Genomic DNA, 17,376 nt, shown 5'->3' on the forward strand with positions numbered 1-17,376 from the left:
TCTAAACTCTAATGAATATGATCCCATGGGATCCTCAGTGGCTCATCGTATGTTAGGCCTACCATTCCAGGGATCATCTGTGTGAATCTCCGCTGGACACGCTCCAGTGCCAGTATGTCCTTCCTGAGGTGTGGGGCTCAAAATGGGGCCTAACTAGAGCTTTATAAAGTCTCAGAAGCACTTCGCTGCTTTTATATTCCAACTCTCTTGAGATAAATGACAACATTTATCTCAAGAGGTGATTCACTTTGGTAAGAGTAACAAAAAGATGGGGTACTGGGCTAATGGTCAGATACTTGGTAGTGTGGAAGAGCAGAGGGATCTTGGTGTCCATGTACACAGATCTCTGAAAGTTGCCACCCAGGTAAACAGTGCAGTGAAGAAGGCATATGGCGTACTGGCTTTTATTGGTAGAGGAATTGAGTTCCGGAGTCCTGAGGTCATGCTGCAGTTGTATAAGACTCTGGTGCGGCCGCATCTGGAATATTGTGTGCAGTTTTGGTCGCCATACTATAGGAAGGATGTGGAGGCACTGGAACGGGTGCAGAGGAAGTTTACCAGGATGTTGCCTGGTATGGTAGGAAGATCCTATGAGGAAAGGCTGAGGCACTTGGGGTTGTTTTCATTGGAGAAAAGAAGGTTTAGGGGTGACTTGATAGAGGTGTACAAGATGATTAGGGGGTTAGATAGGGTTGACAGTGAGAACCTTTTTCCACGTATGGAGTCAGCTATTACAAGGGGGCATAGCTTTAAATTAAGGGGGGGTAGATATAGGACTGATGTTAGGGGTAGGTTCTTCACTCAGTGAGTCGTAAGTTCATAGAATGCCCTGCCAGTAGCAGTGGTGGACTCTCCCTCTTTATGGGTATTTAAGCAGGCATTGGATAGGTATATGGAGGATAGTGGGTTAGTGTAGGCTAGGTGGGCTTGGATCGGCGCAACATCGAGGGCCGAAGGGCCTGTACTGCGCTGTATTCTTCTATGTTCTATGTTCTATTACATTCGCTTTCTTAATCACGGACTCAACCTGCAAGTGTACTTTTACAGAATCCTGGACTAGCGCTTCCAGATCCCTTTGTACTTTGGCTTTATGAATTTTCTCACTGTTTAGAAAATAGTCCATCCCTGGATAAGTTTTTCCAAAGTGCAAGACCTCACATTTTCTCATGTTGAATTTCATCAGCCATTTCCTGGACAACACTCCTAAACTATCTAAATCTTTCTGCAGCCTCCCCACCTCCTCAGTAGGCTGCCTGTCCACCTAACTTTGTATCATTGGTGAACTTTGCCAGAGTGTCCCCAGTCCCTTCATCCAGATCATTAATATATAAAGTGAACAGCTGCCAGCCCAACACTGAACCTCGAGGGACACCATTTGTCACTGGCTGCCATTCCAAAAAAGAACCTTTTATCCCAACTCACTGCCTTCTGTCAGACAGCCAATCGTCAATCCATGCTAATAGTTCACTTCGAACACCATGGGCCCTTACCTTACTCAGCAACCTCCTGTGAGACTTCTTATCAAAGGCCTTATGGAAGTCTAGGTAGATAACATTCACTGGATTTCCCTGATCTAATCTACTTGTTATGTCTTTAAAGAATTCTAACAGGTTTGTCAGGCACAACCGCCCCTTACTAAATTCATGCTGACTTGTTGTAATCTGACCTTGCACTTCCAAGAATTTCAAAATTTCATCCTTAAGGATGGATTCTAGGATTTTACCAACAACCGAGGTTAGGCTAATTGGCCTATGATTTTCCATCTTTTGTCTTGATCCTTTTTTGAACAAGGGGATACAATAGTGATTTTCCAATCATCTGGGACTTTCCCTGACTCCAATGATTTTTGAAAGATCACAGCCAACACCGCCGCTATTTCCTCAGCCACCTCCCTCAGAACTCTGGGTTGTAGCCCATCGGGGCCAGAAGATTTATCAATTTTTAGACCTTTTAACTTTTCTGGCACTTTCTCTTTTGGAATGGTTACATACTGCCCCCGACCCTCCTTAATTGTTGGGATATTACTCCTGTCTTCCACTGTGAATATCCTTGTGAAGATATTGAGCAATGGCAGAATTTTTTTAACGTTCCTCAACTTGATGTGGGCATCACTAGCTGGGCCAGAATTTATTGGCCATCCCTAGTTGCCCCTGAGAAGGTGGAGGTGAACTGCCTTCTTGAATCCCTTAAGTCCATGTGCTGCAGGTAGACCCACAATGTTGTTTGGGAGGGATTTCCAGGATTTTGACCTCGTGACACTGAAGGCACAACAACATATTTCCAAGTCAGGGTGATAAGTGATTTAGAGGGAAACGTGCAGGTGGTGTTCCTATGTATCTGCTGCTCTTGTCTTTCTAGATGGCAGTGGTTGTGAGTTTGGAAGTTGCTGTCTCAGGACCCTTGGTGAATTTTTGCAGTGCATCCAGTGGTACACACAGCTGCTACTGAGCATCGCTGTTGGTGGGGGGGGGGTTATATTTGTGGATGTGGTGCCAATCAAGTGGGCTGCATTTTCCTGGTTGGCATTAAGCTTCTTGAGTGTCGTTGGAGCTGCAAAAGTTGGAAGTATTCCAGCACCCTCCTAACTTGTACATTTTTCGTGGACTGGCGTTGTGGAGTCTGGAATGAGTTACTCACTGCAAGGTTCTTAACTTCAGACTTGCTCGTGTAAAAGCAGGTGATTCCAGGTCAGTTTCTGGTCAAATGAATGGAGTTAAAAGTCTATTAGACACACACTAGGTGAATGATGCTACTGGCCCCGGAAATATGCTGGAGTCTTGATTATTACTATCCATAGTGCCAGGCTACAACATACTGGTAAATGTGCACATTGCTACTGCAAATTCGATTCCCTGAGTGAACATGTTACCATCACAAGCCAAGGGTCTGAGTGGTGTCATCTGGTCCAGATGACTCTTAAAATCCAAAGACAGAGCCACATCATTGTTACTTGTTGCCTTATCTGGCCTTCCTGACATTCCTGATGAAGGGCTTATGCTTGAAATGTTGACTCTCCCGCGCCTCAGATGCTGCCTGAACAGCTGTGCTTTTCCAGCACCACATTTTTCGATTCTGATCTCCAGCATCTGCAGTCCTCACTTTTGCCTTATCTGGTCTTGTCTTCTCTCTCCAACCTCTCTTTAGCCAGGGATCTTGGATAAAACTAAACATCTAGCTGACCAAATAGTCATTACATGGTGACCAATGAATTATGCTGAGAGACCTGTCATTCAGAAGGCATGCCCAAGAAATCTGGTGACATGCTGGTAATGTCACTAGATTACTAATCTGGAACCTCATGCTAAAGCTCTGTGAGATGTTGGTTTAAACCTCACCATGACAGATGGTGAAATTTGAATTGGATAAAAATCTGGAATGAAAGTCTAATGGGGACTGTTGTGTTTTATAAAAGCTCTTGCTACTTTAACACACCACCATGTTCCCTGGCCAATATCTCTGTCTCAGGCTCGCTCTCGTACTTCAGTGAAGCTCAGCACAAGATGGAAGAACAATATCTCATTTTGCACCTGGGAACTCTGCAGTTTTCTGGACCTAATATCGAGTTCAACAATTTTCAGGCTTATGGCCATGTCCTTACCCCAATTCCACACATCACATGGGCTGCTGGGCTGCTACCACACACAATCCATTGTCATGGTGTCCAGACTGACCTTTAACCATTCCTTTATCTGCTTAGCTGTTTTTCTTTCTTTTTGGGCTCTATCTCCACCTATTGTTTACTCTCCCCCTTCCTCCCCCCCCCCCCCCCCCCACCCCATGTTCTGCATAAATATCCACCTTTCCTTGCTACCATCAGTTCTGGTCACTGGACCGGCAAGGTTAACTCTGATTTCTCTCAACAGATGCTGCCAGACCTGCTGAGTTTTTCAGCAATTTCTGTTTTTGTTTTTGCTATAAAAATTCATCTGGTTCACTCACGAATTTTAGGGACAGAAATCTTCTGGCCTTACCAGGTCGGTCCTACAGACCCACAGAAGTGTGGTTCAGTCTTAGCTGTCCTCTTGGCAATTAGGGAAGGACAATAAATCCTGGCCCAGCCAGTGACACCCACATCCCATTCCTAATATATACAATAAAAAGTAATCCCAACAGGATATAAAAATAACAATAATAAATACAGAAAGTGCTGGAGAAACTCAGCAGGTCTGGCATTTTGAACTGCAGAAATGCTAAAGAAGATTCATACCAGACTCAATGTTAATTGTTTCTCTTTTCACAAATGTTGCCAGACCTGTTGTATTTTTCCAGCATTCCCTGCATTTGCTTCAGATTTCCAGCATTTGCATTTACACAAGATTATTCCAGTGCCTTTTCATGCATTTTTGGGAATTTTGGGTATTGCTGGATTGGCCAGAAATTATTACCCACCTTCTACTTGCCTGGATGAGGATGATGGAGAAAGTGAGGACTGCAGATGCTAGAGATCAGAGTTGAAAAGTATGGCGTTGGAAAAGCTCAGCAAGTCAGGCAGCATCCGAGGAGCAGGAGAGTCGGTGCTTTGGGCATAAGCCCTTCATCAAGGCTGATGAAGGTCTTATGCCCGAAACATCGTCTCTCCTGTTTCTCGGATGCTGCCTGACTTGCTGAGCTTTTCCAACGCCATACTTTTCAACTCTGGACAGGGATTGTGATGAGGTTCCTTCCTGAATACAGTTGACTGACTTGTTATGCCATTTCAGAGGTTGAGTAAAGGTCAATACAGAATCATAAAAAGCAGAAGTAGGACAAGTGGATTAGACAGTAGATTTAGTTTACTTACAGTGTGGAAATAGGCCCTTCGGCCCAACAAGTCCACACCGACCCTCCGAAGAACAACCCCCCCCAGACCCATTCCCTACATTTATCCCTTCACCTAACAGTACAGGCAATTTAGCATGGCCAATTCACCTAACCTGCACATTTTTAGACTGTGGGAGGAAACTGGAGCACCTGGAGGAAACTCACGCAGACACGGGGAGAATGTACAAACTCCACACAGACAGTTGCCTGAGGCGGGAATTGAACCCGGGTCTCTGGTGCTGTGAGGCAGCAGTGCAAACCACTGTGCCACCTTAGAGCAATATGGTTGTTAATTTATTTAAATTCCTCTGGCTGAGACGTGAACTCCTGTTCCTGGATGATGAGCCCAGTAACATGGCCAATACGGTACAACTCAACTACAATATATTTTTACTCTTCTATGAAGAGTTATTGCAGCAACTTCCGCTGTGATTTATCAAAACTATGCCATACATAGTGGCATAGTGGTTAGCACTGCTGCCTCACAGCGCCAGAGACCCGGGTTCAATTCCCGCCTCAGGCAACTGACTGTGTGGAGTTTGCACATTCTCCCTGTGTCTGCGTGGGTTTCCTCCGGGTTCTCCGGTTTCCTCCCACAGTCCAAACGTGCAGGTTAGGTGAATTGGCCATGCTAAATTGCCCGTAGTGTTAGAGGCAGGGGTAGATGCAGGGGAATGGGTCTGTGTGGGTTGCACTTCTTTGGGTCGGTGTAGACTTGTTGGGCCGAAGGGCCTGTTTCCACACTGTAAGTAATCTAATTGACAAATCTTGACTGTCCATCAATCTAATAGTTTGGTGGGATGGAGTGGGGAGTATTTCAGCATCTTAAGTCATCTTGCACACCAACAACTTGTCTGGAACTCACCTCTGCCATCCCCTCCACAGCGTGTTGGTCATCCACCTGCAGGATTCCATTCTTGGCAGTACGAGACACCTTCACCTCATGCCATTGGTTCAGGGAAATGGGCTCCTTACTCCTGTGGAATGAATTAGATGGACCAATAAACTACACAGGAGGTACACAGGGAGAAGGCTGAAGGGCCAATGCATTAGATTTTTCAGATGTATACCATCACTAAGTCATAAACTCATACAGTGCAGAAACAGACTCTTTGTTCCAACTAGCCCGTGCTGACCATAAACCCAAACTAAACTAGTCTCACCTGCCTAGTCCTAGCCCATATCCCTCCAAACCTTTCCTATTGATGTATTCATCCAAATGTCATCAACCACTTCCTCTGGAAGTTCATTGAACTACCAGAGGAAGTACCTCTGGTACATGAACTACCTCTCTGTGTAAAACATTTGCCCCTCATCTTAAATTTCTCTTCTCTGACCTTAAAAATGTGCCACTATTAACTAACCATGCCTTCTAATTTCTCATCCAAATCATTTATATAAGTGACAAACAAAAGAGGACCCAGCACCGATCCCTGTGGAACACCGCTGCTCACAGGCCTTCAGTTCGAAGCCACATCATGTCATGGGTTGGAGGTACAACTGGTATTGAGGGCAGAAGTGGCAGGCTGAGGGTGAGTTATATGGAGAGGAGGTGATGTTGAACAAAATGGGCTTGCGGAATGTGCTGAAGTGGGTGGGTAATGAGGAGATGGTGGGATCAGGGGATATGGGACAAAGGTAGGATTGAGTTATACAAAGAAAAGGTGGATCAGGGTTACTGGCAGAAAGTGGAGTTGAGGGGTAAGGGCGAAGTGGGATAAAGGGATATAGTGCGAAACAGAAATTATTGTGAAAACCCAGCAGGTCTGGCAGCATCCGTGGAGAGAAAGCAGAGTTAACATTTCAGATTCAGTGACCTTGCTCGGAACTGATTGTAACTAGGAAAAGATTGGTTTATATGCTGAAGATTGGGTGGATGGAGGGGGAACGAGTAATCTCTAGATGGGGATGAAGCCCAGAGAGACAGAACAACAGTTAGACAGACAAAGGAATGGGTAAAGGTCAGCCTGGGAGAATGAATGTGGACTGTTAGTGGCTGACTATGTTTGTAGTAGCTGCCCATGTGATGACCTGGGTTGTGGGGTTGGGATGAGGACATGGCAGAAGGTGCTCAGACTGTAAAATTATCGCCATTGAGTCCTAAAGGCTGCAGCATCCCCAGGTGAAAAATGAGATGCCTTTCTTACAGAAAGTGTCAGACAGAGATGTTGGTCAGGGTGCAAGGTGGTCTGTTGAAGTGGCAGGAAACAGGAAGCTCAGCGACATTATTGCGGACAGAGCGGAGGTGCTTTGCAAAGCGGTTCCTCATCTGCATTTCATCTCCCCAACACAGAGGAGACCACACTGTGAGTAGCCAATACAGTAGACTAGATTGAGCAAAGTGCAGGTAAATAGTGGCTTCACCTGAAGGTATGTTTCGGGTCTTGGATAGTGATGAGAGAGGAGGCAAACGTGCTGGTATTACCCCTGCTGAGATTGCATGTGAAGCTGCCATGAGGCTGTGGAGACATAATGGGAATGGAGGAGGAGTGGATCAAGCTGTCCTGGAGGGACAGTCCCTGTGGAAGGCTGACAAAGGAGGGGAGGGGAATATTGCTTGATGGTGGCATCCCACTGGAGGCAGCAGAAATGGTGGCTAATGATTCTCAGGATGTGGGTGCTGGTAGGTTGGTAGGTGAGGACCAGGTGGACCCTATCGCTATTATGGAGGGAAGAGAGGGAGTGAGGGCCAAAGTGCGAGAGATAGGTTGGACACAGCTGAGGACCCTGTCAACCACAGTGCTGGGGAATCTGCAGTTGAGGAAGAAGCTGGATATTCCAGAGGCTCCTTTGTCAAATGTGGCATCATCAGAAAAGATGCGCAGATACCGGGAAACAGAATAGAGTCTTTACAGGAAGCAGGGTGTGAGGCTGCATAGTCAAGATAACTGAGAGAGTCAGTGGGTTTATAGTGGATATTGGTGGCCGGCCTTTCCACAGAAATGGATACAGAGATGTTGAGGAAGGGAAGGGAAGGGAGGAGTCAGGGATGGAATAAGTGAAGGTGAGAGTGGGGTGGAAATTGGAAGTGAAGTTGTTACATTTTTCCAATTCCAGATGAGAACGGGAAGCAGCACTGATGATATCATCAATACACAGGAGAAAGAGTTGTGGGTGAGGGCCAGAGTAGGACTGCAAAAGGAACGTTCCACGTATCCCAGAAAGAGACAGTCATAACTGGGATCCATGCAGGTACCCATGGGCACCCTTTGACCCGAAGGAAGTGGAAGACCTAAAGGAGAAGTTGTTTAAAGTGAGAATGATCTCAGCCAGGTGGAGGAGGGTGGTGGTGGATGGGGACAGTATTTTCTCCCAGGAGGAAGTGGAGAGCCCTGAGGCCATCCTGATGGAGGATGGACATGTAAAGGGAGGAAGCTGGAGCCCACAAACAGGAAATTCTGAAACCGATGCAAAGTATCAGAAGAGTTGTGGATTGGACAAGAGGAGAAAAAAATCGAGTCAAAGCAGGAAGGGATCAGTTTTGTTCGGACAGGTGCAGGCAGAAACAATGGGGTTGCCTGGGCAGTCCTGTTTGTGAGTTTTGGGAAGGAGGTAGATGCTGGCTGTGTGGGGCTGGGAGACTATCAGCTTGGAGGCACTGGGGGCAGATCACCAAATGAAATGAAAACAGTGACCGTTGTAGACACAATGATCTGGTGTCGAAGAGTGTGGTGCTGGAAAAGCACAGCCAGTCAGGCAGCGTCCGAGGAGCAGGACCATCGACATTTCGAGCATAAGGCCTTCATCAGGAATGAGGGGATGGCCCACGGGGGCTGAGAGATAAATGGGAGGCAGGTAGTGCTGGAGGTGGGGGGGGGGGGGGGGGGGGGAGTAGCTGAGAATGCAATAGGTTGATGAGATTGTGGGTGGAGCGGATAGGTGGGAAGGAACATGGACAGGTAAGGCAGATCAAGAGGGTGGTGCCGAGTTGGAAGGTTGGATCAGGGATAAGGTGGGGGGAGGGGAAATGAGGAAACTGGTGAAATCCACATACTTCACCCAGGTGTCAGGTGGTAAGGGTTTGGTGGTGGAGGAGGCCCAGGACCTGCATATCCTTGGAGGAGTGGGAGGGGGGCGTTAAAGTGTTTGGCTACGGGGCGGTGGGGTTGTTTCATTCATGTGTCGCAGAGATGTTCTCTGACGCATTCTGCAAGTGGGTGTTCTGTTTGCCCAGACCCTCTCCCCACCTTATCCCAGATCAGTTTCCTCATTTCCTGTCTCCTATCTTATACCCAGATCAATGTAGATTTCACCAATTTCCTCAATTCCCCTCCTCCCAGATCCAACCTTCCAACCTGGCACCTCCCTCTTGATCTGTCCTACCTGTCTATCTTCCCTCCCACCTATCTGCTTCACCCTCCTCTCTGACTTATACCCTTCACCCCCAACTTCATCCACCTATTGCATTCTCAGCTGCCTTCCCCCCAGCCCCACCCCCTCCCATTTATCTCTCAGTCCCCTTGAGCCACCCCTCAATCTTGATGATGGGGTCTTATGCTCGAGAAACGTTGATTCTCCAGCTCCTCAGATTCTGCCTGACCTGCTGTGCTTTTCAAGCAACACATTCCTCATCTGCAGTTCTGACTTTCCTGCACAATAACCTAGTGTTCCAATATGGAGTCACGGTCCAGGGCCAGATAGGAGGAGGATCTGAGAGGTGGCACACAGCCTCAGCTATGTAGAGGTCAGTGTGCCAGACAACAACAGCAGCACCCTTAAAAGCTGGCTCGGTTACAAAGTCAGGGTTGGATCTGAGATCCATGGAGTACAGTCAGTTCAGAGTGAGATAGGGTTGAATGTGTGAGGTGTTGGGGGGGTGGGGGGGGAGTGGGGTGGGGGGGTGGGTGTGGGAGACTGGCACAGAGAAATTAAGGCCACCAATGTCACATTGGCAGCTCTTGATGAACAGGTGGAGTGCAGGTAAAAGGCCAGAGGGAGAGATCCAGTTGGAAGGAGCATGTGGAGGTGGGTGAAGGAGTCCGTGGGACAGACAGAGGTCTCTTATGAAAAGAAATGGGCATGGAGGCAAAGGCAACGGAAAAAGAGTTCAACATCATGTCATGTAAAGCAATGTAGAATTCCAAACACAAACAGATCAGCCATGAACATATTGAATTGTGGAATAGATTAAAGGGGCTGAAGGGGCTTCTCCTGTTCCTATTCCCTGTGTAGCAGTAAAAATCTTTCCTGTCAATGAAATTTTCCTGAGTCAGTTTTAACAAGAAAGGGATGACAGAACTTGCATTGGAGTAGCACTCCAGAATATTTCAAAGTACTTAAAGCCAGTTTATACACAGCAGGATCTCACCAACAGCAATGTGATGATGACCCTGTAATGCTTTTAATGTGTTAACCAAGGGCTAAATATAAACCAAGGATGTCACGTATGAAGGGGTTTCGTTCCAAACTTGTGATTTCAAATAAACCTGTTGGACTATAACCTAGTGTTGTAGGAGTTCTGACCTTGTCCTGCCCAGTCCAACACCAGCACCCCCACATCAAAGGCTAAATATTGACCAGGACACTGAGGAGAACCTTCCTGCTCTTCCACAAAACAATGTGAGGAAATCATTCATCCCAAACCTGAGAAGGCAACTATGATCATGCAAGAGGTGATTACCCTCCGTGACAGCACAGTGTTTTCTCAGTGCTGACTCAATGGCACGGGATTTTGTTAAAATTGGTTTGACTAGCTCAGCTGTGTTAACCATTTACCAGTGACTCAAGAAGGTAGCTCACCACCACTTTCTTAGGACATGTAGTGACGGGTAACAAATGCTGACCCAGCCTGCTACCCACGGGTGAATTTAAAAAAATGTAACTGCCCACCTTCAGTTTCCCCTTGAGAAGGTGGTGGTGAGCTACCTTCTTGAGTCACTGGTAAATGGTTAACACAGCTGAGCTGGTCAAACCAATTTTAACAAAATCCTGTGCCATTGAGTCAGCACTGAGAAAACATTGTGCTGTCACAGAGAGTAACCACCTCTTCCCTGATCCCAGTTGTCTTCTCAGGTTTGGGATGAATGATTTCCTAACACTGTTTTGAGGAAGAGCAGGAAGATTCTCCTCAGTGTCCCGGTCAATATTTAGCCCTTGATGTGGAGGTGCTGGTGTTGGACTGGGCAGAGCTTAAAAATGTGTTGCTGGAAAAGCGCAGCAGGTCAGGCAGCAAAGGAGAAGGAGAATCGACGTTTCGGGCATAAGCCCTTCTCCTTGTCCTTTGATGCTGCCTGACCTGCTGCGCTTTTCCAGCAACACATTTTTAAGCCCTGATCCCCAGCATCTGCAGTCCTCACTTTCTCCTCGTTGGACTGGGCAGGACAAGGTCAGAAATCCAGCAACACCAGGTTATAGTCCAACAGGTTTATTTGAAATCACAAGCTTTCAGAACAATACCCCATTCATCAGGTGATGTCCATGGTTTGTATTTAGCTACAGTCCATGTGCTGTATGGAGACCCACTGTACCTTTAGGGAGGGAATTCCAAGCACAGAGCTATAATTCCCACTAACATGAACCATCTCATGAACCCCCTTTGCTTTAAAATGCTTATCAAATGATAGGGCTGCTCTCTCATTAGCAAGAGAGCTGACTGGGGACGGTTTAACCAGAGGGTCACCATGTCTCAGGCAAGAAGAAAGTTTGAGAAGGTGAGTCATTCATGGTAACCTCAGCCGGTGTTGGAATTGAACCCGCACTGATGGTATCATTCTGCATCGTAAATGTCCTGACTGAGCAAACTGAGTCCCACCTTTGATATACATGGTGGAGGGGGTGATGAGGATTTGGTGGTCAGGACAGCCCACTGTGCGTTTTGTAATTGAACTCTGACCTGATGGTTGCGGTTCCTGAGCCACAGTCGAAGCGAAACTCCACGTATCGGGCCACCAAGTTGAGGGAGATGAAGTCTTTACTGGAGGTATCGTGGCTGTAGAGGATGACCCCATTGGCAGTCTCAGGGCGGAAGGTGATCTGGAATTCCATGAAGGAGAGGTAATACTGGGGCTCCATTGGCCAAGGCAGGCCAGCGTAGGACATTCTTGAAGCATTGAATTGTGGGACCACCAACGTGAAAGCTAGGCCACAGAGTCATTGGAAACACAAAGAGCAGAGGTTTGAGTTATAAATTGTAAAGTTCTTGCATCAGAAACAGATATATAATCTGAACAGATTTACATTCTGAATTTTGGAATGATCTTAATTCATCGATGGTTATGTGGGTGTTGCCCACATTTGTTGCCCAACCCTAATTGCTCTTGCACTAAATGGTTGCCAGAACAATTTCAGACGGCAATTTCCAAGTCAGCCACATTGCTGTGGGTCTAGAGTCACATGCAGGCTAGACCAGGGAAGGATGGCAGTTTCCTTCCCTAGATGATATTAATGAGCAGGGTGGGTTTTTACAACACTTAAACATTGCTAAAAGGAGGCACTAAGGTGAAGCTTTATACCTTGTGCTCATCAGGGCTGGTTTCAGGTCCACATTAAGCTTCAACCTCACTCCCCATAAACCTACACACAATAGACACACATACACACTCACTGATACTCTCTCACACACGCACACACACACACATATACTGACACACAAAGACACTGACCCACAGATGCACATACATGCAGACAAACTTACTGACACATGCACAGACTCATAGACACACTCACTGATATACACACATATAGACAGACACAAGCACTCACTGACACACATACCGACAGACTCACTCCCTGATACATACACATGTAGACAGACACAAGCATTCACTGACGCACATACTCACAGACACACTCACTGATACATACACATACATACAGACACATAAGCACACTCACAGACCCACTCATTGACCCCCCTCCACACACACAAACACGTGCGCAATCACTGACATACATATGCAGATAGAGTCACTGACACACACACATATTCACTGACTGACACATGGATTCACTGATACACATATTGACCCAGAGACATACTCACTGACACACATCTGCACACACTCGCTGATGCATACCCACACACTCAATGACACACTCACTGACATAGATTAACCAACACATTCTCTCACAGCCACTGACACACATTCGCTGATATTGTCACACTGACAGGCACACAATCTCACAGTGACACACACTCACTTGCACACTCAGATTCACACACAGATCCATCAACAATACCAACCAGCATGACGTATGGAGGGAGACGCTGGGTGGGGAGCACATACCTTCCTCGCAATGCTTCCCTCGGAAACCCTTGGGACACAGACACAGGTAAGAGTCAGCTCTGTGGGGGACACAGCTCCCACTGTTGATGCAGGAAACCCTATTGCACAATCCAGCGCTGCACTCCCCTAGGTAAATGCAAACACTGATTTCAGGAGATTGGAAGAGGTTCCGGTGAAGGCAGGAGGACAGAGGGGACACTGTGTGAGGTTTGGATAAGCAGTAACCTCAGGGGAGTCCTCTGCATGTAAAGTAACCATGACGACGGAGATTTACAGGATTGGCATTGTATCTGAGCTGGACCAGTAAGATCTCTGGAAAGTCCAGAAATGATCCTGGAGAATCCCACAGAACAATAAGTAAAGTAAGGCCTGACAATAGGATTACCAACTGTACTGGATTCATTCCTGGAGATTTGGTCACATGACGTACCCCAATGCCTCCTCCCCCAACACAAAGCCACCTGATGCAGATACATTGTCCCTCCGTCCAATTAGAAGACAAACAAAATTTGAACACATTGGACTGGTTCTTAATCCTTTCTCATCCTGCCATCTTGCTGACCTTACATGGAGAACTCCTCTGCTCACCTTTAGCTCTCACCTCCATCCGAGAGGGCAGCTAGGGGCTAGACTTAACATCGCATCCAGAAACCCGTTCCTCTGGCAGAGTGGCACTCATCCAGCACTAACAAGTGAAATGTCAGCCTGGATTATCTGTCCTTCAGATCTGAAGTTTGAGCAAATGATCTTCGGACCCAGTCACTACACGAGATACTACAGGACTGGACAAGACCCATTTCCCATGGAGTGGTTCCACAATCAAATGCACCTCCCCCCTTCCTCATAACATCTGCAAAGATTTGCCTGAGGAGATATTATGGGATCTACTTGTGTGCAATTATCTGGGGGGATGAGGATCACCCCTTGACTAAACTCCTGCAATTGTCTTCTGCAGTTTAATTTATTAATACTTCTTAAATTTGCTACAAAGTCAGTGGCAAAAGATGTGGCAGCTGGAGTATAATGTGGTAAAATGTGAGGGTGTCCCTTCAGCAGAAAGAATAGAAAAGCAGAATATTACTTAAGTGCAGAGACTGCAGAATTCTGTGGTGCAGAGAGATCTGGGTGACGTTGGACAAAGCATGTAAAGTTAGCATTCAGGTACAGCAAATAAGGAGGAAGGCAAAGGGCAAGTTGGACTTTATCAAAGAGAAGGTTTGAGTAGTCTTGCTGCAATTGTACAGGTCATTATTAAGACTACACTCAGGGTACTGATTTCTTTAATTTGGGAGGAATATACTTAACTGTGGACGTTGTTCAGTAGACTAATTCCCGAAAGGGGGTTATTTAATGAGATGAGTATTTTGGGTTTGTACTCATCACAGTTTAGAGGAATGAGAGCTGACCTTACTGAAATGTGTAAGGTTTGTCAGAATGTGACAGGCCAAATGCAGAAAGATTGTTTCTCCTTGTGGGAGAGTCGAGGGCCAGAGGGCATCATCTCAGATTTACACTATTGACGGAAATGAGGGGGAATTTCTTCTCTCAGAGGATAGTGAAACTTTATCACAGAAGGCTGTAGAGGTTGGGTCATTAAGTATATCCAAGACTGAGGTAGACAGATTTTTAATCGGTAAGGGAATCAAGGATTATGGGGTAAAGGCAAAAAAAGCGGAGTTGAGGATCAGATGGGCATGACAGGGCAAACTTGATGGGCTGAATAGCCTACCTCAACTCTATGTTTGATAGTCTTATGGGAGGGTGCTGTGATTATGTTTCCTCTCATGGAGGATTCGAGGAATTAGGACCCCACAGTTTCAGAAGAAGAGATGTCCCATTTAGGACTCATATGAGGAGGAATTAATTCTGTTAGATGTTCATTAATCTGATATTCTAATTTGTCTGATTGAATACATTCAAGGCTAAACTTTCTAATGATTGACAAGGAAATCTAAGGTGGTGGGAGCAGACAGGAAGTGGAGTTCAGACTACGACTGCATGAGCCTGGTCTCAGCAAATTTCTGAAGAGGCTCAAGGAATTCTCATTCTTACGCTGCGATGCCAGGACCCGATTAAAGTCTGAACCCTCCTGCAGAAAAGAAAAAGCATTCGATTCAAGATCAGGACGATGGGAGGGGCTTTTCACGTTCATGGAAGTAAAACTGATGTGCTGGCTGAGCCACCATTTATTACCCACCCCTAAGCTGCCCCTTGAGAAGGTAGTGGTGAGCTGCCTTCTTGAACCGCTGTCCATGTGCTGTAGGTAGATCCAAAATGCCCTTAGGAAGGGAATTCCAGCATTTTGACCTAGTGACACGCAGAGAATTGTGAATGCATGGAATGCGTTGCCAGCGGTGGAGGTGGAAGCAGAGTCACTGGGGACATTCAAGCGACTGCTGGACATGCACACGGACAGCAGTGAATTGAGGGGTGCGTAGGTTAAGTTATTTTATTTAACATTAGAATTAAGCCTCGGCACAACATTGTGGGCCAAAAGGCCTATTCTGTGCTGTACTTTTCTATGTTCTATGTTCTATGACACTGATGAGATTCAACACTATAGATAGTGAGAAACTATTTTCTCTGATGAGAGAACAGTGGAACTGTCCAGAGTAAGGTGGCAATCTTAAAACTGAATTAAGTCCATTCAAAGCTGGAAGGGTTGAATGGCCTGATCGTCCTCCTATGTCTGGGATTATGTAAGACCTGTGGCCTTCCAAGGACATTGCCGGTGCAAGCACATTGGACCGTATGGCTCCCTTTTGTGCCATAACACTTCTGTGATTTTGCCAAAACCTTTTCCCTTATCACTGTGGCTGATGGTGATTCCAGGAGGTTTGTTAACACAGCTCAACTGATACTGAGTCACCCAGCCCAGAGCATCCAGCCTCTCTCCCAGCACCACCCACACGTACCAACGTCAGCCCCGCTGACCGCTTGGCCTGTGGGCCAGCCTCGCATGTTGATCCGTCTGCCGTTAATGACCAGTGACTGGACGCAGCCTCGGAATCCCCGATTGGTCCCTGCCACCTTGGCCAACCAATAGGCACTTGGTGCACCTCCAAGGTACAATGGTGACCGGAACGTGATCTTAGTGTAGTGTCCCTGCGAGGAACAGCAAAGCCCAGAGTGAGGTGCTGCATCCCACTGGGCCCTATGTAACATGCAAACCTGCCAACCCCAGTAACAGCAATCTCCTCCCACCCCCTTCTTCTCTCTATCAATTCCTTTTCCTGTTCTCCATTCCAATCCTCAGTTAAAACCATTACACCCTAATGATTCTAACCACTTCCCTTTCCCCTCACTCTCTGTTCTCTCCCCCTACTCTTTTTCCCTCACCTCTTCCTTTTCTCCTCTTTCCCTCCTGTGTTACCTCTCTTACTCTACCTCGCCCCTTCCACTTCTCCCCATCCTTTATCTTCCTCACTCACTCCCTGCTCTATACTCTCCTGTACTCTCAACTGTGAGTATTTTGCCTATCCTCTCAAACTCCCACTCTCTCTGACCTTCCTCTCTATCTTTCAATCTTTCCCTCTCGCCCGTTCCCCTTCTCTTGCCTTCTACTCCTTCTATTCTCCCCTCCTGATCTCCCACCCTCCTAATTTCATCTTCTCTCCTACATTAATCCCCATGCCATCCCTCCATCTCTCCCTCCTGACTCCTTTTACACGACTCCTTCACACTCTTCAATCCCTACCCATCACCCTTCTCTCCCCACTCCCTCATAAACCTCATCCTTGTCTCTTTGCTCAATAACTCATCCCCCCCTCTCCCTCTCTGCCAATCCTCATTTATAATGACCCTCTTTCCCCCAATCCCTTTTCCTGTCCTCCATTTTCCCAAACTCTACTTTGCTGTCTCTCTTTTGCTCTCTTCCCTCCATTCCCATCCCTCCCCTCCTCTCTCCCCTCCCCCACCATCACCCTTCCAGTCCCTCCACCACCTGCCCCTACGTCTAGATGCTGGAGGTTACCTTGGATTTGCCAGTGACTGGGGTGTCATTGTCCAGGCGTAACCAGCCATTGACACCATGCCTGTAGATAGTGGCTGTGTGCCAATGCCCAGCCTGTACCCTGCTCTCACTGACCAAGGCTGCAGCCCCTGTGCCACAATTAAACCTGTTAGGAAACAAAAGAAGGATTTGCATTGACAGCATCTTTCATAATCCCAATGTGCAGCCAGCCATAAACTCAGGAGCCGTGTAAAGGGCAGATGTCCATGTAAATGCCGGGGCTGTGCAAACTCAGGGGATATATAATTGCGGGACGGCAGTGTGCAAATGCAGAGGTTTTGTGAGCCCAAGAGTTCTGTAAATGCAGAGATAGTCTACATATAGGAGTTATGAAAATGC

General features: G+C 46.9%; 1 protein-coding gene across 6 annotated transcripts in view; it reads right to left on the reverse strand.

Moving 5' to 3' along the window:
- egflam (EGF-like, fibronectin type III and laminin G domains) overlaps nucleotides 1-17,376 on the reverse strand; it is a 113,662-nt gene that overhangs the window by 24,119 nt on the left and 72,167 nt on the right. For all 6 annotated transcript variants that reach the window (XM_072593333.1, XM_072593353.1, XM_072593343.1 and 3 more), the window contains 5 exons: nucleotides 16,999-17,143; nucleotides 15,941-16,130; nucleotides 13,026-13,151; nucleotides 11,633-11,876; nucleotides 5,666-5,777 (listed from right to left, as the gene is read on the reverse strand). In XM_072593333.1, coding sequence (XP_072449434.1) covers nucleotides 5,666-5,777; nucleotides 11,633-11,876; nucleotides 13,026-13,151; nucleotides 15,941-16,130; nucleotides 16,999-17,143 — 817 coding nt within the window. The remainder of the gene's footprint in view (nucleotides 1-5,665; nucleotides 5,778-11,632; nucleotides 11,877-13,025; nucleotides 13,152-15,940; nucleotides 16,131-16,998; nucleotides 17,144-17,376) is intronic.

The sequence above is a fragment of the Chiloscyllium punctatum genome, chromosome 2 (assembly GCF_047496795.1).
Source record: "Chiloscyllium punctatum isolate Juve2018m chromosome 2, sChiPun1.3, whole genome shotgun sequence".
Taxonomy (NCBI): Eukaryota; Metazoa; Chordata; class Chondrichthyes; order Orectolobiformes; family Hemiscylliidae; genus Chiloscyllium; species Chiloscyllium punctatum.